This window comes from Castor canadensis, chromosome 2, assembly GCF_047511655.1.
Source record: "Castor canadensis chromosome 2, mCasCan1.hap1v2, whole genome shotgun sequence".
NCBI lineage: Eukaryota > Metazoa > Chordata > Mammalia > Rodentia > Castoridae > Castor > Castor canadensis.
In genome coordinates, this window is record NC_133387.1 from 87,437,991 (window position 1) to 87,460,763 (window position 22,773).

Below are 22,773 nucleotides of genomic sequence, written 5' to 3' on the forward strand. Positions count from 1 at the left end.
TTTTTTTCTTTTTCTGTACAAGGGCTTGAACTCAGGGCCTTCACCTTGAGCCACTCCACCAGCCCTTTTTTGTGATGGGTTTTTGAGATAGGGTCTCTCGAACTATTTGCCTGGGCTGGCTTTGAACCATGATCCTCCTGATCGCTGCCTCGTGAGTAGCTAGAATTATAAGTGTGAGCCACTGGCGCCTGGCCAGAAATGGTTTTTAACTTAAATATCACATGGGATATTTGGGGAATAAAAATATGGGGGAGAATAAAGAAGAGTGAGAATAATAACAAGCATTAAGATGATTGAACAAAATGTAGTTTGCTAAAGAAAATGAAAATGAAATGAAAGCCCAGGTGGTATGTGGATATGAGGAACATGTCATGGTCCAGCTTGGTCCTAGCTGACAGGAAGGTACAAGGTTCTCAGCCTATCCAAAGTGCTTAGAGCTCTACCTTTCCTGGTGACTAGGTCAGGCCTGTATGGACAGGGCAGCGAGAACAAATGAGGACCCGGATTTGCCAGCCAAGCACTTTCCCTGCATGGCTTCCCCCCGGGAAGATAAACAGAGATGTGCAGTTCAGCACCTAAAAGCCCAGGGCAACATGCGCCAAGCTATTCGGCTTCTTTAGCCACTTTATCCCAGGCTCAAGTGACCTCTTAAACCCACTTGTAGGCTGGCAATGATTTCACTTTTATAACAGCTGTGAAAAGTGGACATTACTGTCATTATTTAAAAAGAGCCCGATGCTAAGGAATGAAAAACAAACAAAAACGTGTAGCTAGGTGTGGGTTGACTGGTATGTCTCTCAAGGAGCCAGGCTTTGAACACAGGCTTGACCTTGAAGTCTTCCTCAGTATCACGGTTCTATTTTGTGACAAAGAAAGCAATGGTACTCAGAGCCTTCAAGTAAAAAAGCTGGTAGATAAGGATTTGCTTGTTAATTGCGGGGTTATCAGAGAATCATAGGAGGTCAGAGTCTCTTTAAAGATCACCCCACATCCTTGGGGATCTCCAGTCTACACAGGTTGTCCAGTGCAGATGTAACTCTTGTGCCATTCAGCACCTCTACAGCAATATGCACTAAAGCTGACTGTATAATAACAGTAATTACCATTTCATAGCACTTCATAAACCATGAGTCTATCATCCCATTTGACTGTCCCAACATCCCTGGAAGTCAGTTAGTGCCAATATTGTCTATATTCTCTTGTTATAATGAGAAAGATTATGTTCAGAGTAGTTTAGTAATTTGACCAAGACCACACAGCTAGTGAGCAAGGGAGCTGAGGCTTGAATGTTGATTTCTAACAGAATATTTGGCTTCCTGGTCATAATGTTAGGCTTCCCACAAATAACGCAGACTTACTTATCTGGCAAAATAAAGCCTAAATTGAAACAAATGCATAAAGCCCTTACTTCTAATACAATGAAAAATTTGCACCTGTATGTGCACGCACTCCTTGAATTGACATAATATTATGGGAAATATTTAGCTATGAGAGGAGACGAGTGGCAATCCATGTAGTTCATGTAAGAGCTGCCTTTCCCATGGTCTCTGAACTCTTGTAGCACTCCACTAAAGCTAATTCATAACTTTTAAAAGCCTACCCTCTACCATAGGTACAGCACACACCTGGCCTCCCTGCTGGATGTAGAGGCTCAGAGGCAGAGGCTATTTGTGAGGAAGAAGTAAATGAATGAGACCAGTGTCTTTGGGTTTCCATCTACCCCATGCATGCTGAGGTCAAGTCGCATGTGAACAGGTTCACTGTGGCAGGTGATCAATCACTGTCCACAGGCCACACTGCCTGAAGCAGCCTGTGAACAATACCCCAGAAAGAGTCTAGCCTCTTCCCCTCCCTTTACTCAGCCTTTCAATAGAATGTCATTTACTCTCCCGCCAATGCCACTCCCTATCCGACTGGGAGCTGTGTGTACATCTTTCCTCTTTTTCTCTCTGTCTTGGAAGAATTCAGATTCAGGGTCTTTCTGAGGGTCTGACCTCTGACCCTGAGCAAAGATACCACATTCATGCTGAGAGAGGGTTCCTAGGTTTGGGCGAGCAGGAGCACTAAAAAAAGCCCTCTTCCTTTCCATGCTGATGTGGAGTGCTGTTGTTTGGGGCTCAGAGCCTTGGGGGATGGGGGGCTGTTTGTTTGTCACTGTCGGGGACCTTTGATGAATTGGAGTCTGGTTCACCATTCACCTCTCGTGGGTGGGGGATCTGAGGAAAGGGCCTTTTCTTTTTCAGGGTGTTTTAGAGGGTTCTTAGACCTTAGTGACAGACTCTTTTGTTTAATAGGAAGTTGAGAAAGACATGAAGTACTTTTTTGGTATGTGGCAATGATCTAGTGAGCCTCAAAGCATGCCTATTACACTAGTAAAATGCAAGTTGAATGATCCTTAATTGGGGGGAACCTGGTGCAGAAAGGTGGGCCCAGGTGTTCTTACCCGGCCTCCTGTGAGGTCAGCATCCTGTGGTGGCCCATTAGAATCAGACTTGGCATTTGAGTCTTGATTTAATTTATGGGGATGAAATAATCTCTGTAAGAAGTATGAACATATATTCTGTATATCAAATGTCTGTGTGTGAATATATACATATATATTCTGTATATAAAATCAATTTCTCATTAAGAAAACTGAACAGGTCAAAAAGAAAAATATTACATCTATATGTCCATGTGTTTGTGTATATTTCATCTTCTTTTGGCTCATTTTGCTTTCTTGTTGAGACGTTGGTTAAGAGGTAAGTGTTCCCCTAATAAGTCAGCTATGATCCAATGGCCAATGATGAGAGCAACATTAAAATATGACGTGCAAACTTGTGATGGCTTCTACTTGAGTGAAAAAGAAAGGAAAACATGCTCCATGTGACAGCTCTCCTCCCAGTGACAATAAGAAATGAAGAAGGCTATTACAGGGTGAGAAGGCATAAGGGCAGGCACCATGATTCCACCTGGGGCCAAAGATTCTTTTGGTCCTGTTGAATCCGTACTGCTCATAATGGCGTGAATTATCTGGAGAGTGGGAGCTACTGGTGGCCAAACCAGAGAAGTTACCTAAAAAGAAATCCATTCTAGTTTATACCAGCTCAATCACTTCTCTTCTCTGTAGGGTGAACCAGAAAGGGCAGGGTCATGCTTAGCTAAAATATTAGCAGGAGACCCCAGCCCTTCCTCACACTAAGAGGGAATGACAAGTTCACGTGCTTGTTTTGAATGTGCATAAAGTTTTTTTTTTATTACCATATTATTGTTATACTGGGGGTGCATTGTGACATTTACAAAAGTGTTTACAATATATCTTAGTTAAATTCACCCCCTCTATCACTGTTCTTTATCCCTCTCCCCACATAGTTTCAACAGGTCTCATTTTTCCAGTTTCACACATGAGTACATATTATGTCCACCGTATTCACCTTTCTACACCCTTTCCTTATATCCTCACCCCTCTCACTGGTACCAACCCCCAGACACAACCTTCCTGTCTTCTGTTTCTGAAAAAAGACATTTTTGTTTGTTTAAGATTTTAATTGACATTGAATCTAGTCACATCTTAAGCTTAACTTTGAGGGATTTTTTGTTTGTCTTTTTGATAGTACTAGGGTCTTGCACTTTTGAGGCAGGTGCTCTAACACTAAAACCAAGCACCCCCCCAACCCTTTATGCTTTTAGTTATTTTTTTGAATAGGGTCTTGTGTTTATGCCCAGGCTATCCTGGACAGCAACCCTCCTATTTGTACTTCATAGTTGGAATGACAGGCATGTACCACAACACCCAGCTTTTTATTGGTTGAGATGGGGTCTGGTGAACTTTCTGCTCAGGCTGACCTCAAACTGTGATCCTCCCAATCTCTACCTCCTAAGTAGCTGGGATGACAGGCTTGAGTCAATGTGGCTGGCCTGCTTGAGTTTATTAAAGTAGAAGGACATGGCTATGCATTTAGCTCTGTACTTTCAGTTCTTCTCCTGCACGCTGTGTTTATTTTTATCGCCTCAGTCTTCTTATCGGCCCATTCTTCTCTGCCTTTTACCATATGCCTGGGAACATGGATTAGGAACAGTGAGTGCTCATACTATTATTAGTCTGCGTAGAGCTAACACTACTGGATGGTGGTCAGGAAGTGACAGTGTTGCACAGGACTGCCCATTCTGTGCAGGCTGAGTAGTTCATGGACCTGGTCCCACCTGCTAAATGTCAGTGATGAACCCTCAGGACCAGTAGCAACTAAAAATTGCCCTCACATATTTCCAAATCCCTTCACTGACCCACACAAGGAAATAATGCCATCTCTAGCAAGGCAGATGAAAATAGACTTGTTGCTGATATTTAGAAAGGGGACCTTGGTAGAATAACAGACTCTTTGGATGACATGAGATTTTTGCCTCAACATAGCCTTTAAGTGATTTACTAGCATTATCAAAGGTTCACACACTTGATATTTGAAGCAAGGTGCCTTAGGAATTGGAATCAAGTCTTTGGGTAGGTTTTTAACCCAATGTTCAAGTAGCAGGCTCTGAATACAGTTGAGGCTTCTTTAATTGCTAGCCTTCTGCTAGAGCAAAGGAGCAGGTGCATCCATTTTGATAGGGTCATTCTCAAATGCCTTTGAGTAGCACACCAATAATACTAACCATAAGATTTAATAATGATATGAAATAGTCTCTTACCAGTTCTGCTGGAAGCAGAGAGGTCGGGCATAATAGCCACATGTTTTCTGCACAGCCTCACACATTTTGTAGCTCAGATTCACACACAAGAAGAACAATTCTCAGATGTTTTGCGCATTATTTTAGCTACTACATAGGACAGATCAAACATATATTGTCTAGAGATGCAAGAGTACTTATTCAGAATAAAAATACAGAGAAAATTCTAGCCAATAAATCATTTATTAGCGTGTGTGAAAAGAAAATCAAGACAAAATAGTTGTAATGTTTTAGACTATCTTAAAATGGTCATTTTACTTAAAAATAGCTTAGAAATAAAACACATCTAAAATGTATTAATAATTACTTAGAGACAGAGTAGTCCTATTTGGGAATGTACTATAATTCTAAAAAAGACAAGTTTTATTATAGGAGTGCAAAGAAGGAGAAGAAAAACTGTCCAGCTGTTTCATTCTCAAAGGCAAGTGGTTTTTGACCTGAACGAAGATCATACCCACTTTTGCATTTAATTTCTTTGCTCTCATAGATTTTTCTTCTTAGGTCTCCATGAGCAATTACTTAAATGGCAACTGGAAAGGTAAAAATAACAATGTCCCTTAGCGTGGGTGCCTAATGCCTGTAATCCTAGGTGCTTAGGAGGCAGAGATCAGAAGGATCAAGGTTTGAAGCCAGCCCCAGGCAAATAGTTTGTGAGACCCTATCATGAAAAATACCCAGCCTGAAAAGGGCTGGGGCAGTGGCTCAAGTGGTAAAGTGCTTGCCAAGCATGTGTGAGGTTCTGAGTTCAAACCCCAGTACTGCCAAAAAAAAAAAAAAAGATAAATAACAATCTCATCCTAAACTGATTCACTCTTATTCCAATTTTCCTGTTTTCCTTTTTGTTCATAATGAGAGCAGGCAAAAAGGAAAAGAGTTTGCCCTGAGCACCTTTTCTGAGGTTGCATTTAATCTGAGTAGAAATAAGGAAAGCCATTTGGTTACATTCAATATTTCCTTCAAAGCCAGGAGCCCTCTATGCTAGTGTTTTGTTAACCACGCACATGTCAGATACACTTTTCTTAGAGTTGGAATGTGTTCTGCAAAAGTACACTGCACAGCATAGGAACAAGAACAGAAACAGGACTTAAATACACATACTCAGCACAGAACCATTGCACCTCTCGTGCCTTACACTGTGCTGAGTGAGTGTGTGCTGAACTGTTGAACCCACAGAAAGGAAAGCCATAAGACAGGATTAGGCAGAACAAAAGTCAAAATTAGCCTGTAGCTTTCAAAAAGGGCTCATAGCTAAAGAAACATATGGAACACTTAAAAAAAAAAAAAGAAGAAAGAGGAATCTAACATATGAAAACCCAATCCCACTGGAATGCTTTCCCATACACGGTATAAAGGCCACATATAAAAAATCCACAACCCCTGCAGAAGTCCAGGAGAGGACGTGAGCCCCTAGTACTTTCTCCTGGAAGGGCCTCCTTTGGAGTGCAAGATCTGGGTCAGTTTCCAGAGATAAAAGCTGTGTGGAAATCCTTCGTTCTGGGAACACTGAGCCTCCCGTGAAGGGAACTTTTGATAGTCCCTACGCATGACAGAGTGTGACACAATCCTACAGAGGTGTCTGGTTCAGGCTGCAGGAGACTGAACTGTGGTATACTTTTTAATGCCCGGGAGTTTCTTCTGGTTTGAATGAAATAGTAATATTCAACCACAGAGGTATGGGAAGGCTGTGCCTTTCCAGGGAAGAGTCTTGGCTATAAATAGCTCAGGGACACACATCCCAGTCACACCAACCTTTGATGAAATTGTCACTTGTAAGGTACAGTCTCACTCTTGGTCTTGTTCCTTGTATAAAACTCTGGTTTGAAAACTTTGTAGCATTCAGGCGTTTCAAGCTTGAGGGCTGCAATGTCACTTTTAAAGCAGGGTTAAAAAGGTCACACAGCTGCAAATAATAATAGCTCAATGAAATTCAGATTCTGACTGCAGCCCACTTCAAGAATAACACTGAAACAGGAAACAAGCCCACCCAATCTTTTTACCAGTAACGCTAGTGAGAACACTACTGAGTGTGTGTGTGTGTGTATGAGAAAGAGATAGGCAGGCTGACATAAAGAGACAGACACCCAAAGAGAGACAGAAACTTACACAGCAAGACAAAGACACACACAGAGAAGACACAAGAATGATAAAGACACAGAGAGCTACACAGAGATATACAAAGATACACTCTCAAAATAACTGATTTCCTTGAACTGAAATTTAAGGGCATTTATTTTTTTCTATTTGAGTTTACAATATTTAGGTTTGAAAAGCAAAGACATATTTGAAGTGTAAAGGATTTTCTTTTCAATTAGCTTTGATTAGTTCTCTCTTCAAATAATACCTCTTTGGTACTGTTTTACATTGTTGTGCTACAGTGGTGATGTTTTACAGAGGAGGAAAGAAGATAATAAAAATTACAGTATTCCTCTCAAAGAAAGTAAGTCTTAACCCCAAACCTAACACAGCCAACCATATGTGGGAAGAAGCATTCCTTCATCCTTGCTGTGAAAGAAGAGGCAATCACCAAGAATGAAATAAAAATAGAGTTGTATTTTGGATGAATGTGTGTTGCGTTATTGCTGTGTGTGGCTCCATGCCTTTCTGAACAATACATTATGAGAAATTGTTGGGGTTTTTTTTTGCGGAAATACAAAGTGCAAACTGGCTATTCTCTTTGCAAATTGAATTAAGTAAAAATTTTTGTCTTCAGAAAGAGTGTCACCCAGTACAACTGACTCAAACTGCTCCTATTTGTCAGTTGTCCTGGGCACATTAGAAAGGACCCATTTCCTCCTCTGGAGCCCTTGCAGGGGCCTGGTAAGCTCACCAAGGTAGCAAGGTTCATTTCACATAAGTCCTGTTAAGAAGACTCATTCCACACTCACAGAAGGGCAATAAATGCTGGCAGATGTTTTAACATCAGTATTAAAATCTAACCCCCTTTCAATCTTGAGTGCATTTATGGCTAGGTTAATAATACCAAAGCTGATGGAGACATATCGATATGTTGGTGCTCATTGAAACTTACAACTTCAGTTTGCAGCTTTGAGGTTCTTATAACTTTTGGTATTGATCAGAGCACATGTCAGTCTTTCAGATTAATCCTTTTAGTGCCTTACTATTCCAAACTCCATATCATTGTATGAATCTATCCATTACCACTGGGGGAAATTTGTGCCATTCTAGTAAAATTGGAGGTGGACGTTGGTTGAGGATCCATTGTGGATGCCTATGAGTTGGATGGGAGAAGTATCACTCTTGGCTGGCAAGACGATGTTGATTTTTCTCCCTCTGAACTGAGTTATTACACTTAAGTTTAAAATACATGGTATATTTTGTGTAGACAACCTAGGTTTTCAGTAACATTTGTTTTTTGCAGTGTTTGCCTTTCCTGAAATGGTAATTCTCAGTATATCCCTAAATGACTGGCAAAGCCTTTGAATGGATTGATTGCATCAGCCATTGTGGACGAATTTCCCATTTTAGACCAGGAATCTGAGGGGTCAAGTCCTGCACAAAGAGAGAGATTCTTGCTCACTTTGCAGCCAGAAGAATCCAGTGGCAGTTGAGAGTTTGAATTGTAATTCAAGCCTGTCATCTCCTTGTCAGCTGTAAAAACCTCAGCTCACTTCGTGCATTAATAGGGTTGGTTATTAGGATTTTTGCTGTTTTCCAAAAATTTGAGGGGAAATTAGGTTCACGATCCATTCTTTTAGTTGAGCATTGGATCTGAATTTTGGGAAAGAGAAACAAAAAATAGTACTATTTAAAAACTATTAAGTGATGAGAGCATTTGCCATAATTATGGCCTTTTTTAACCAAAGATACTGGCATCACTCTGTGTTTTTCAAAGGGTGCTCTATGGGGGTCATATATGCCTGCACATGGCAAGCAGACAGCTTTTATGTTTTCAATGTCAGTATTAATAGGTTCAATTTGAATTTACAATGAATTAATACATTTTCATATGAAATTTAATGCAAGTTAGATACCTCCATTGTTTTCACCAAAAGCAGCTTTGATTTTTTTTTTTTTTTCATGAAGTCTGGGGAGAACTCTTGGGATCAGGTAGAGGGAGTGTTTCATACAATCTTTTGATTTTGAAACCTTGATTCTCAGCAGAAAAGTTCAAGAATCATGCCTGTGGAGTTGAGAACAGGCAGGCTGTTTGTGGTGGTTTATTGTGATGAGTCAGGATTCATTATCCATTCCACAGATACTTATTGAACGCCTATTATGCAAGGTCTATGCAGTGGAGTCTGGTATGGTGATTGCCAAGCCCAACTTGGTTTATTAAAAAAAAAAATCACAGCCAGTAAAACAACTGACTGGGAAATGAGAAGATGAGCCTGACTTCTGAGGACTGAATTTGGAACAGCCTGGTTAAAACTTTGAGCAATTTGCCCCACTTGATGGATGATAAAAGAATCCATTCAGCCCTTTAGAAGGAGTCTGAGAGAATAATTATTACAATATGTGCTAGAAAGGAACCATAATAACAGACCATAAAAATAAACCATGGGTCTTGACTAACATATCAGACCAGATCATACTGGTTGATAAAAGTAATGAGGCCTACGTGGTAGAGTGGTACCATTTTGTAAACGAATTGCAAACACCTACACAGAAAGGAATTAGCAAGGGAGTGCTGTTTGCAGTGGCGAAATGTGGGAACCTCAGAGCATCAAAATAAAGCAGTTGAGGTTCACACACATATATGCACACCCACTCACTCCAGACCTTATTAATCACTTAAATCTTATTTTATATTAGCAACTGCCATTTTTTAACCTTGAGATTTTTATTCCAGTATTATGTTGCCAAACATGTTTGGCCTATATTTATTGCAGATCAGGTAAAAAATTGATTTTGATTGATTTATATCTAAAACAATAAACCAATAAAATGATAATAATAACCCAGTAGAATCTTCTGATGATTAAACTCTGAATGGCTTAAGGATAGACTGTATTTCTCAAATTACATCTCCTGAGGCATAATTCTTTTACTGACACATTTTAGTGGATAGAAATTACCTTGATCGTATTCCTCTAAATATAGTATCCACACCATGAAGGCGCAGTAAAACAGAATATATCTGTATGGTGGAGATTCACATGTCTAAGCTCTAGTATCAATACAACTCTAAAGTATTTGTGGTGGCTCATACATAAATTTTACCCAATAGTTAAGATAAGGTACCCAACGTTGATGTCAAATAGAATTGGTAAACTGTTAGTATCATGGGCCTGAAATTTTGGCAGGTCAAGATTTGGGGTGGATTTGGGGTTACAGTATAATTACTTTTTGAGCCTCAAGTTGGTCAATCTCTTTCCTCACTTTGGTTTATTAATGGATTCCTTAAACTTTTAGCAGTGGCACTTCCAGCCTGGCCAGTTTTGTTGCTTGGGCATTAATTTAATTATTATCACTCATTATTACTTTTTGATGTAGGCCATAAATGTTATATATAGAACTTTCACTGCCATGTAATCTTGATGTTTATTGGTAAAAGTGTCACTCTTTCATTATATTAGCAAATAAAGCTCTCAAGTGGCATCCAAGAAAGATTCACCTAGGCAAATAGGGGAATAAATTAAAACATGCAATTTGACACATAAGGAATAGTTCATATTAGAGTGAAGTTCTGTTAGCATTTATCCACAAACTTCTACCTCCAAATACACATATCTAGACACACAGCCCTTTCTCTATAATTTGCGAATGTCTTACAGACTCCCAAATGAGCAATAAGACTCAGGAATAAGAGAGCTAAAAATGGATATTGATACCCCTGTTGTAAAAGAGGGGACATTGTGGCATGAATCAGTTAAATATCCTGGCAGTGGCCAAGTAGACCAGGCCTTCAGAGACAGAATTTCCAGAAAAGCATTTTACTAGAAAAACCTGGCATAGTTAATTAATGGATAACCTTGTTACTCTGTGTTTATTCTACTTAGGAAAAATCATTTTCTCTGCTTTAAAGTCACTATTTTGAAACTTAGAAGCAAGTTGTCAGCATTCAGAGTGGGGAGAAGGGAAGCTCTAGCAGCAATGAGATACGAGAAGTTATTTTAGTTGCTCACAACTTGTCCTTAGACAAGGGCAAGCAGAAAGTTTCCACAGATATTTGTGGGGTTTCTTCTTCTTCTAAACAAAATATAGTAGGGTGGCTCTAGTTTATAAGAACCTAATATATAAGTGATGACCAATTAGGGAAGAGGAGTTTGAAGGGTCCAAATACTTGACCTGATTAATGCTTAAGGGGATGGAAATGTGAATTACCCGGATTTGATCATTACCTATTACATATATGTTATTGACTTTTACCCTATACCCTATAATATGTGCAATTATAATGGCAACTAAAAAAAGAAAAGTAGTAAAAAGGAGAAAAATTAACTCCATATACTAAGCAAAGAATAAGTATAATATAGCAAGGGAATTCATACAATAATGCTTAATCCAGGGAAGCTGTCAATTATTGTGAATCACTGTATTAATAGAAAACCAATGGGAAATTGTTCCAAATGAAGAGTGAAAAGGGCATTGCACAGTGAAAACTGTATGAAGAAGCATGGTTTGAAGAGGTCCTACCTTTTTAAGTTTCTTTAATTTTGTTTTTTAATATTTAAATGACAATGCTATCTAAGACAGATCTGTTGTTTTCTGTTTCAGAAAAGTGAAATTATGTATGCATTTTCCCAAAATACATGTCAATTACATTAGCCTTTGGAGAAAGAGGTGTAAGATATATGAAGTAGAGTTGGTTTTGGCTGAAAGATGAGAAAGCTTCTTTCAGTAAAGGGGACTCTTCCATGACTTCAAGCTGGGCTCCCTCTCTCAGGAGGAAGGTGCCAACGGAATCACCTACAAGTAGCATTGTAAAGAAGCGAATTGCTTCCTGTGCTCAGAATCAAAACAGTAGGTTTTAATTCAGGAATAGAGCCACTCACCACTAACGGTCCATGAAATTATGTACATTCACCTCTAAAACTGCTAAAAAAATTGGTATGATTTAGAAACTAAGTTATATAACTTAAATTTGTATAGTACTTCCTGTGATTTTTATGTTAATCACAAAACCATGTGTTTTATACTTTTATTGGAGTTTGGGAGGGCTTGCAAAAGTAATTTTGACCACATATTTGCCTAATGAACACACTTAGAATTGAACTTTTACCTAAGAAAAGACTCCAGTATAATTTAATCTGTGTTTGACTATAGGTTTATTTGCCTTAAAACTACCATGTTCTAGATAATTTGTCTAGATCAGAGAGATAGCTGCATTAATCTCATATTCATTTCAAATCAGTTTATAAAACCAAATTAACAAAATATCCAAAGAAAATGTTTTCTTCATTTGCTGTTTCTGTTTTCACTGTACAACTTGGAGGATTTTTGTTGAGGCCTCATGGAACACCTGAAAATTTAATGGACTTTAAGACCATGGTTCGCCACCAGTATGTTTGGTGAACTGGTTCCAGGGCTACTTGTATATCCCTTGGTAATCCTGAAGCTTGCTGGGGTGACCATGGGGTATCCTTGAACATTTTATTCAAGGTTGATCCTTATACTGAGGACTGATTAGCCCAGAGGCTGTGCCCTCTAGCTGTACTTAGTACTCAGCCCTCAAGCTGTCTGCAGAACTGAGGAAGGATGGGGTGAGATTTACCTCAGATTCCTCCTGGGAAGGTGGGGTCTTAACCTGGCAGTAACATCCACCAGGTAGTTTCCTACAGTCAGGATTTCTGCTGTGACATCTTTATAGCATTCTCTTTAATAAGCATGCAAGGAAGCACAGTGGGAACTCAGAGTGGGGGAGTCAATGAACTTCAGCTTTAGACAAATATTGAGTGTAGTCAAATTTACCTTTCAAGTGCTCCTAAATGCTAAAGAAAGTATAGTCCACGTGGTTTTGTGATTCACAATCCACACAGTACAGTGTTCACTCACATTCATGTTTACCTTGTCCAGTTTGGGAATTGGTGGAGGAAGGGGGCTCTGAGCAGTCATCTTTCTCATATGCCTCAGGTAGAAGCAAAAAATACTCACGGATTTCTGTTTTCCTTCCTCCCTCTCCCTCTGACCCTAAAGATTTATGAGGAATCCAAGATGAATTTGGAGCAGGAGAGGCCATTTGTCTGCAGTGCTCCAGGCTGCTCCCAGGTGAGTGTGTGGATCCTCTGAGCTTGGCTTATAATGAGTACACCTGCCTCTCCACAAGAAAGCTACTCTCACAGGCAGTCATGTCAGCCTGGGCTTTCCTGTTTACCTAGAGTCTCCCCAACCATTGATGTCATGAATGCCATCTTCACCGCTCTTCTATTTCCTCTTACCCCTGAAATATAGCAGTGTTGGACATTTCCATCCCAACTTCCCCTGAAGAAAGCCAGATACAGCCTGTTCATCAGCTCTGCAGGGCTGTCATTTCAGAAAGGGGAAGAAGGGTGCCTACTTTCACAGAAGTCACTCAAATACTCACTGGGCTTTACTGGTAGAGGTTGAATTCTAGTTTGTTTTGTTTCCTCTTTGAGCAAAAGAACCCCATTATAAGTCTTCTAGAACCTACAGTTTCCATAAGTATCTATTTTAAGGAGGACAGATAGCATGCTGTACTAGGCTGAATCTCTTAATGACTCATTGAGTGGAAATAGTGTGGGAATTAGATGAGATACTGTCTGTAGAGCATTTCCTATAGGGCCTGCACGTAGTAGGTGTTGAATTAATGCCTGTGTTTATTACCAATACTGCTGCTGTTACTAAGACTATTATGCTAGAAACTATCTCTTTGAAAGAAATTAGAGTTTTAAAATTAGAGTTTTGCATTTTATCTTTGGAACTTGATGATGACTTCTTCTACTCTTGACCTTTGGGTCTCTCCACCTTCCAATCATTTCCATGTATAGAAAATGACATGATCTTCATTTTTGGGACATAGGACAAGTTTAGAACCTAAGCATCTTGCTAATGTGGGTAGTTACATCCTTTCTCTACCTGCCCAGCCATTTCACGGGAACCAAGGCCTACCCATCCCCTGCCTGTGTATGTGATAGGGTTGGCAGAATTGCCTGGAGCAACGCTTAGGAGTCAGATGGGAGGTGATGATCATGAAGGTCCCTCATTATTATAGGTGTGTGGAGGATTTTGGGAGCCTTTGGAGGGAAGAAGCCATAGAAACACAAAATGTTGTTGCTGGTGTTAACAGCTGCTAACTGAGCAGCAACCAGAGTGCTTTGCTCAGGGTCTGAAAGTTTCCCCAGGGCATATGTGCTAACATTTGCGTCCAACTTGTAAATCGGAAAGGCTCTAGAGAAAAATTATTTTGAAGCAAACTGGTGTTGAAGGTCATTCTGAAGCAGGAAGCAGTAGGAAAGCACAGATAGTTTGATGGTAATGGAGGAAATCCTGGGCTAGACCAGGGCTCTCCATGGTGAATGCAGAATGTCGCCTTACTGACTAACTGGTAAAACTGTCCCTAATAAGGTAAATCTGATTCTTACTCAGTTTCTTTAAAGGAAATTCTCCACAGCCAATGGGAACCAGATAATTGGAGCTGTTGGCTTTGCTGGGGCTGTGATGTGAGACATTAAGTTTTATTCAATTCCATTCACTCGATGTACTTTTGGGGCACCTACAATGTGTCAGGAGCAATGGTTTCCCTCAGGAAACAGCAAAGCCCCAGACACATGTGTCCCTTTCCTATCTTCACAGAGTTTCCAGTCTAGGCATCAAATCTGTGACCACGCAATGAATCATCGATTGATTAGTCAATTATGACTTTTTTGTGAAGCAAGACCAGAGGCTACCCTGACACATAGAATAGGGGAACTGACTTTACGTGGGGAGGCTCCTCTAAGGAAGGGTATTTAATGCAGCGGAATCTCCAAAGACCCAGAGAAGGAAAAGGAGGGCTCAGGGCGAGTTGGGATTCCCAACAATATCCAGAGTGAATGACAGTAGACAAGAGTATCTCCAGGAAGAGTTGTTGATCACATCTGCTATTTAAATAAGTCAGAGAGATGACAGCTACATAAATCACTGGGCCACATGCACAATTTCCCAAGTGGGCACCCTTACCATTTTGAGCTGAATAATTCTTTGCTGTGGAGGCCATCCTGTGCATTGTAAGATGTTTAGCAGTGTCCCTAGTTTCTACCCACCTGATCCTACTAGTACTCCACAGTTGTGACAACCTAAAACATCCCCAGACATTGCCAGCTTTCCCAGGGGTGACAAAATTGCCCATGATTGAAAATGACTGCCTGTGGTTTGCATTTTGGCATTGATCTTGCTTCTTTTTGTACCCCTTCTCTTTTGGGTCCACACACTTCTAATTGACGCTCTCCTACTCTACTTGATGTATTGCATCAAGCCATCTTTCGTCCTGTTGGGAGTCGACAGGGGATAAATAAACCAATGCCTCAGACGTGCAGTCACTGGTGTCAGACGCTGCTGGAGCTGGGCGAGTTGGAGGACTGAAGAGAGACTGTTGAGTTTGGCAGTTAGGTGCTCTCAACAGCGACCCAGGAGAGAGCAGAGGGGCGGAGGCCTGATTGCAAGGGATTAATGAGTGAGTGGGCGGCAAGGAAGCGAGGTGGGAGCATAGAGGACTCTTTCAAGAGCAGCAGGCAGTGCCGGGAAGCTGTGTGAGCTAATGGTAGCCTGGGAGGGAAGCAGCTTGGTTTGAATTAAAGGATTGCCACGCACGGTGGACTTAGTCAAGGGACAGAAACCAGTGAGAAAGAAGGAGAAAGCATAAAGGCTTGAAGGACAATTGCCCAGCAGATCCGAGGTGGTAGGGCATCCTGAGGCAGGCTGGGTTTGCTCATTCCTCAGAGACAGGAAGGGGGATCCATGGAGTCTTATGCAAATTCTGAGACGGAGGAGGTAATTTTTATCTATGACATTAAATAAACAGGCTCTACTTTTCAGTTAAAAGTTTTTTGTGTGTGTGGTTCCGGGGAGGGAATCCAGGGCCTCATGCACGCTTGGACAAGTGCTCTGCCACTGAACTACATCCCCAGCCCTTGATCAGGATCTGTTCTGAATGCTCTTGAACAGTTTGGTGAAGGAGCTAGTCATTTCTTTGACAAGGCTGAGTGAACAAACATGGGAAATGAGGACTTACAAGGATTCCTGATTTTAAAGGATAATTCCAAGTTTCTCCCACAACTTTAAATGCAACTACGCATTTAAAACTCAGTGATTCCATTTAATGTGGAAGTGTTTCTTTTTTCTTGATAAACTGCTGCCCATCTTTCAGTTGAAGAGGAGTCAGAATTAAGAAAATGTAGCCATCATCCGGAGGTCCCAAGGTATTCCCAGTGGAATATGAGGAACTCAGGGTCAAGTCAGTTGTTGTGATCATGGTCTTGGCCTTAGAGACATCTCACAGCCTGGGAACCTGCAATAGAGAAGAAAGGATGCTGAGAACTGGAAAGGAATAAGTGAGAATTATGGGAATTTTCAGTGTTCCCACTTTTCAGGGGGGAGATGGGAGGACTTTTTACCCTTTCCCCTTAGAAAGAAATTTTAGTTTATTAGGAATGGCCTGTGATGCCTGAGAGATTTTCTAAGTTCAAAACCTTAGATGTTACCTTTGTCTCAGAAGTAAGAAGGAACTTCTCTTGCTCTTTTCTAATCCTACAGAGTCCAATGTTAATTCCACTCTTCCTTAGCCCCTGCATTAGCCATGTTCTGAGTAACTCTCAACTCTGTATCTGTTGTAGACTGTACCCTTCAGTTATTTACAAATAGAAAATTTCTATTTTCCTACCTAATTAAAAAACCACAGTGTACTTTGTATTATTTCGTTTGGAAGGTATTCAGTATTGCAAGCACACAGTAACTGCAGCACTCAGGAGGCAGAGGCAAAAGGATCATGAATTTTGGGCTATGCAGCAAGAACTTCTCTCTCTCTCTCAAAAAAAAAAAATACTATGGTTAAAGTCCTACCTTCTACTTTAGGCTATTTTTTACAGAATCAAAATGACTTATTAATATGACATGAAGACTATTACCATGTTGTTTGCTGATATTATGTATATGTACATATAGATCATAAAAATTGCGAGGCTTTGACAGAAAAACTAGGACTCTGGTCTTATATGTAACCAGAAGTCAGACAGCCAAAATTTGGAGGAGAAGCATTTTTGACAACTGAAAAGTAAAAATAAATATAGGTTTATTATACTGTACAAAGTATACAATACTAAAAACAATTTGTGGTGTTACTATGAGATCATATGCATAATTATAAAAAAATCAGATAATGGATGGGACCAGGTCTTCATAAACAAAAACATACTATACATGTGTCATGGTGTACATTCATAGATGTATATGTCAGATAATTAAGCATGGCATATAGTTCTTTTCCAAAGTCTGACATGAATCAAAATTCTTTTCTAGGTCATGCATTTCTCCTACTTTTGGTTAATCTATAGATAATGTCTAGCATACTTATCATGCCATAAACTTAATTTTATACTGTTATGTAAAACAGTAACTACAAGAGGAAAACTCCACATGGTTTTGCAAAATTCCAGTGCTTCTCAGATCTAAATCTACTTTCTTATTTTGGATGTGAAATTCTCATGTGAAAAGAAGAAACAGGAAAAATTAATTTTGTCACGCTGCCATTATTAGCTATTTTTTGGGAAAATACTTTGTAAAATAATACTGTTTTGAATACTATTTTTTTAAAGAAGTTGCCTTAAATTAGCCAGGTGTTAGGACATAGCAGATCCTTGGTGTGTATATTAATATCTTCACTAGTGCTTATTTACCTCTTTCTGTTTTATCCTTTATTCTTTTTGAGCTCTTTTAGCTGTTTATTCATATCCTCTTTGAGATCAGACACTCTGTTTTATCCTTTAGCTAAATACAAAGTTCAGATGAAAACCTCTAGTTCCTAAAGAAATATATAGTCTGCTGATTCATCGGCACAGTTCCTTACTTCCAGGGAACCCACTGTGAGAAGTACAGGCCTTTAAAAAAAAAAGTCCCCAGGGATTGTTGGGAGTCAGAATATGATTGAAGAGAAAGATCTCTTACTTATTAGTACTCAGTGGAATTCTTCTGCAGCACCATAGTTAACCCCTTTGATAAACTGTAATGGAAACTCTGATGCATATATATTTGGGTGTAACTGAAAGGAACATCCAGGCACACTGGCTTGCATAATCTGCTTCAGCTTTGCTTACTTGTGCTTTTGCCCGTTTTTTATGAGTCTTTTTCTTAACAATGGCAAATATGTGTTATAAAACTGAATGTTTCCTCTCCCTTTGTCTTTTCTATTTGTACAACAGCGCTTCCCAACGGAGGACCATCTGATGATTCACAGGCACAAGCATGAAATGACTCTGAAGTTTCCCTCAATAAAAACAGACAATATGTTATCAGGTAAGGGAGCTTTGAGTAAGCATATCAGTTGCATGCAAGGTACTCGCTCTCCCGTAGGTGGGCTGATTCCCACTGGAAATTCTGCACTTTGAATATATACATGTCTAAGATGTGGCAGAAATGTAATCAGTTAACATACATAGTGGTCTCTCAAATAATTGGAGAACTCTAACTTCTCATTTTTATTACATTAAAACTTGGCTCCATGTTATTTAAAAAAAATCATACCTCTGATTACTCAGGCACACATGTTAAGTGAGTATCTGTGATGCCATGGAGTGCCATGGAAATGCTCAGGTGAGCATGTTCCCTGTCCTTGAGGACATTGTGAGAGAGCTTGCATGTGAAAACTCAGTGCAGCAAATGAGTATTTCAAGGAACACATGCTATGCACTCTTAGTGGAAGGACCTTTCCTTCTAATCTGAGATGATCGGGGAAGTTTTCCTTAAGAGATGTATCTGCCTCTTTTCTTTCTTTCTTTTTTTTTTTCTGGTAAGAGTGGGGTTTGAACTCAGGGCTTCTCACTTGCAAATCCACTTGAGCCACACCTCCAGTCCATTTTGCTGTGATTATTTTGGAGATGGGAGTCTCCCAAACTATTTGCCTGGACTGGCCTCCAACTGCATTTGTCCTGGTCTCAGCTGCCCAAGTAGCTAGGATTACAGGTGTGAGCCACTGGTGCTTGAGTAGTATTTGCCTCTTAAGTAGGAGATTAAACGTGATGATTCATAGAAACATTCCAGTGCTCAACAAATGCGAGCGGAAATGAATAATAGTAATAATTAATACATCAATTAACTGCCTTTCCTACTGTGGGAGGTATGACCATATGACCTTGAACAAGTAATTGAACCTTTTTGGGCCTCAGTTTCTTCCCCAGTGAAATGGGAATGAGTTATCTTTCTAGCCAGAGAAAGAATGCCAGAGAGAGTGTTTCATAAATTCCAGTAGGACAATCAAATCATTTCCTTCTAAGACTAGAAATATTTCATCTAAGTCCACATCTCCCTGGCACCGTGAAAGAGATGACACACCTTTGAGCATGTTTCATTGATATCAGAAGTGAAACTGACTGCTCTGGCAGGTTTGGCTCATATGATTATTTAGTGTTTCTGTAGCATCTTAATTTTCCAGGTATTTTATTTTCACCATTACTTGTAAATACTTTAAGAGTTGCCAGACAGGTTATTACCAGGAACAGTCAAAGATCTGGTATAGCTTTCTTGGTTTCCTAGCAGAGCAAAGCTGAGAACCCTTGATCTTCAGTCCTGACCCACTCACATGGATTTGGCTATTGGATCCATGGTCAGGCTGTGCCAATTTAAACACATGAGCACACGTGCCTGGCATCAGCTATCACACAGTTTCCCAAGCCCGCTGGTGACTTGCTGCTAGCGCAGATGCTCTATAGTTGGGAAGACTCTAGTTCAAAGGTGACCTGTGCCCTTCTCTCACCACCACCTGCCTCCTCTCTCAGCCCTGTTTGTTTTGTTTTGTTTTGAAGGAATGAGCTGGCTCTTCAGAGACTGCTTCTGCTTTCTCTGGATGTAAGGACATGCAGAAGCTCCAATTTGTTAGTTACGAAAGCTTAGAAGAAAGATGATTTATCCTTTTCCCTTTATCACTTACTGCATTCTAGAGTCACATAGAACTTTATGGTTCAGCAAAGCACATACATGTGCAAGCAGCGAGGCTTTACAGTTCTTAAGACTTGAATCCATCAGTTCTCTATTTTCCCCCAATCAGATCCATAAAATAGGTGGCCTGGTGGCAGGGGAGAAGGATGAGTATTGGAAAGTGGCAAGTGTGGAGGACATTGCCACTATGATGATAAAAGTAACTGTGCAGTGTCTTTCAAGGCTGGCTGCTAGCCTGGCCCCATGAGGACCCCCATCTGAAGATATGGACAAAAGAGCAGCCAAAGATGTGTGAGCAGCAGGGTGAAGCACTCCTCTATATTGCCTGAAATGGGTTTCTGATCAATCTCTTGCAGCTTTTCCATTTTTTTTTTTACCAGATCCTTAATAGTTTGTGGCTGTTGCTGCCAATCACTGGCAGTGCCAGGCAGCAAATTATTGAGAGAAAAGTAACTCTAATTTCTATTATATCAGATTTGGAATGAGAAAACAAAGGGAGAAATAAGCACCAGGAAAAACAGCATGAATAACAGAGTGGTGTGTTTTCTTTTGCTTTCTCACTTTTTATGTTGGAGTTGATATGAGGTCATTTAATACTCCCAATGAAATTAAGTGCTAAATTTTAAAAGTTGCTACCCACTTTGCATGTCCATAGCCTCATAGGATTTTTCTTACTTGAAGAATGCAGAGCTATCCAGTCCAGGCCATTTCTTTTGACATAGAAGTCTATCACCCACTATGAGTTACAATAGCTAATCTGTTGGGTAACTTTGCTATTTTTCCCAGGAAATACTTCAATGTTTATTTAACTCAAATCTCATTTTCTCATAATGACAGTTTCAGCATTTTGGATGGTGATTACAAATTTGACTGGAGATTTTACTTGTCTATATCTTCATTTATTGAAATGTCACTTTATTAAAGTTTCTGATTCTGCTTTTATTTACTTTTGGGGGGGTGCTGAGGTTTTTAACTCAGGGCCTCAGACTTGGTAGGCAGAATTCTACCACTTGAGCCACTCCAACAACCCTGATTCTGCTTTTATTAAAAGCATGTGTACTAAGTTGTTATTTCTTTTAAGCCCATTTTATGGCGTACCATGAAGATGAATGATTTTGTATGGCTGAAATGTGAAAAGTAATAATGAAAATAATACAAATGAAATCTTAAATGAACACCAGAACAAAACTCTTCAATTCTCTCTTGAACCAATTTTTAAGCAATATTAAATTGCACAAAATCGCACTTCAGATGAATTGTGGCCTCACAGATGTGAAGAAGATGGAATGTGGTAGGTGTTTAAATGATTAACTTTAGGATATCTGGTTAACCTTTATTTAGGGACAGCACTTCTTCCATCATTAGTTGCAAATATTGCAGTTAGGGAAGGTGCTAAAATGTCACAGATACACTCTTAAAGAGTAAGTTTCCAGGGCGATGGGTGTAGCTCAGTGGTAAGACACTTGCGTACCATGCGTGAAGCCCTGGCCTCCATCCCCAGCACTGCTAACCTCCAAAGTTTCCTAAGGAATGAAAGATCTGAAATGCTTTCATAGCTTTCTGTAAGATCCATTTTATTTAGGAAGATAAAGTCACTGATCCTGGACATGAGTTAGGGTAGTAGAAGTGATAGCCATGGTGTTTTGTGAAATGAGTCTGCTCTTCTCGCTACACAGTAAACATAAGCTCCTTATTCTGAATGGACAAAGTAAGGACACAAAAGAGGAAGGGGGTGTTGGGTTCTGACAGCAAAGAACTTGTACAACCCTTCCTGCTTTGGGTCTCTCATCTTATTTGATCCACGCTGGACATTTCGATGGTCATGAGTTTTCTAGTTGTTCTTCTCATTCTGATGAATGATAACTTCATGGTAAGGGAAGTTGTGATGCAGAAGGTTTTTAAGAGCCAAGTTTGAAATGAGACTCTGAAGAGGACAGCATACCTCCACATGTAAGTCACAAACTTACCAGCTATTATGGGACACAGATACATTCAGTTTGAAAATCCTGGTCAAGTTTCAGTAGAGAGGTGAAGAGAATGTTTAGATTTATTTTAACGGTATTATGCTGTTAAATATCCCCACCCCCACATTTTGCTTTCATAGTGTTCCAAGGTTCTATACAGGGTAAAACAAACATCCAGACTAGAAACCAAAGTAACAAAGAGCAACTTTATCTATAGCTAGAAAAAGCAAATAATATTCCAGATGAAAATTCCAATTGGGAAACAATAAACTCAATTAGGGCATGTGACCTCTCCTCCCCTTTCTCTTTTCTAGTTGTAGATCTTAGGACCAGCAAGTTCAGTGTTTACTGTGGTGAGAGAGGACCATTCTCCAAAGCAGGGCAGAATACACATTGTGTCTACTCAGAGACACACACACTTGTACATAAGTGTGCAAGCATGTGTGTGTGTCTGACACGATGACAGGCTTTGCAGCATGGAAGGGAAGATGAAGTTCAAGAGTGCTGTGGATCTTTCCCAAAAGGTTAAACCCTATGAACATCTCAGGTGGGAAGACTGAGAGAGGTATACATGTGACTAGGCCTTCAAATGCCCCTAATCTCCCATAATCACAGCTCCATTAATATTGGAGACCATTGGAGGGAAGTTAGGACAGGCATCAGTCTAGGGGAAGTGCAGTTAGAGTCACCCTCTACCCCATCTATTCATTGTCTCTACATTTATTGAGTGCCTACAAGGTTCCCTTGTGCTAATTGCTGAATGTGTGGCACTGAGCAAGACACACAAGTTTCTCTTCTCATGGAACTTACTACATTCCACTGGGGTGTGAAGGAAAATAGATAACCAATAACAGCAAAACAACCCAGATAACTAAGCAGGAAAGATTACCTAGTGATAGTGCTCTGAAGATAAAACTGGATAGTGTGACAGCAAGTGACTAGTAAGGGCACCTAAGGGAGCATGGTCGATGGTGGCCTCTCAGCATTGGGCCAAGACCTGATGTTCATTACTACGGGTTGAGGAGCCCTTCTTCCTGACTTCTGAATATGGTGGGAACTG

At 40.1% G+C, this 22,773-nt stretch overlaps 1 protein-coding gene across 4 annotated transcripts in view; it reads left to right on the plus strand.

The window, feature by feature from the left end:
* Nucleotides 1-22,773, plus strand: part of Creb5 (cAMP responsive element binding protein 5) — a 403,062-nt gene that overhangs the window by 60,754 nt on the left and 319,535 nt on the right. For 3 of the 4 annotated variants that reach the window (XM_074065197.1, XM_074065198.1, XM_074065196.1), the window contains exons 2-3: nucleotides 12,802-12,873; nucleotides 18,018-18,111. In XM_074065197.1, the coding sequence (XP_073921298.1) occupies nucleotides 12,820-12,873; nucleotides 18,018-18,111 (148 nt within the window). In that variant the 5' untranslated portion in view covers nucleotides 12,802-12,819. Of the gene's footprint in view, nucleotides 1-12,801; nucleotides 12,874-18,014; nucleotides 18,112-22,773 lie in introns of those variants that run through there. The other variant, XM_074065199.1, reaches the window with a different exon arrangement.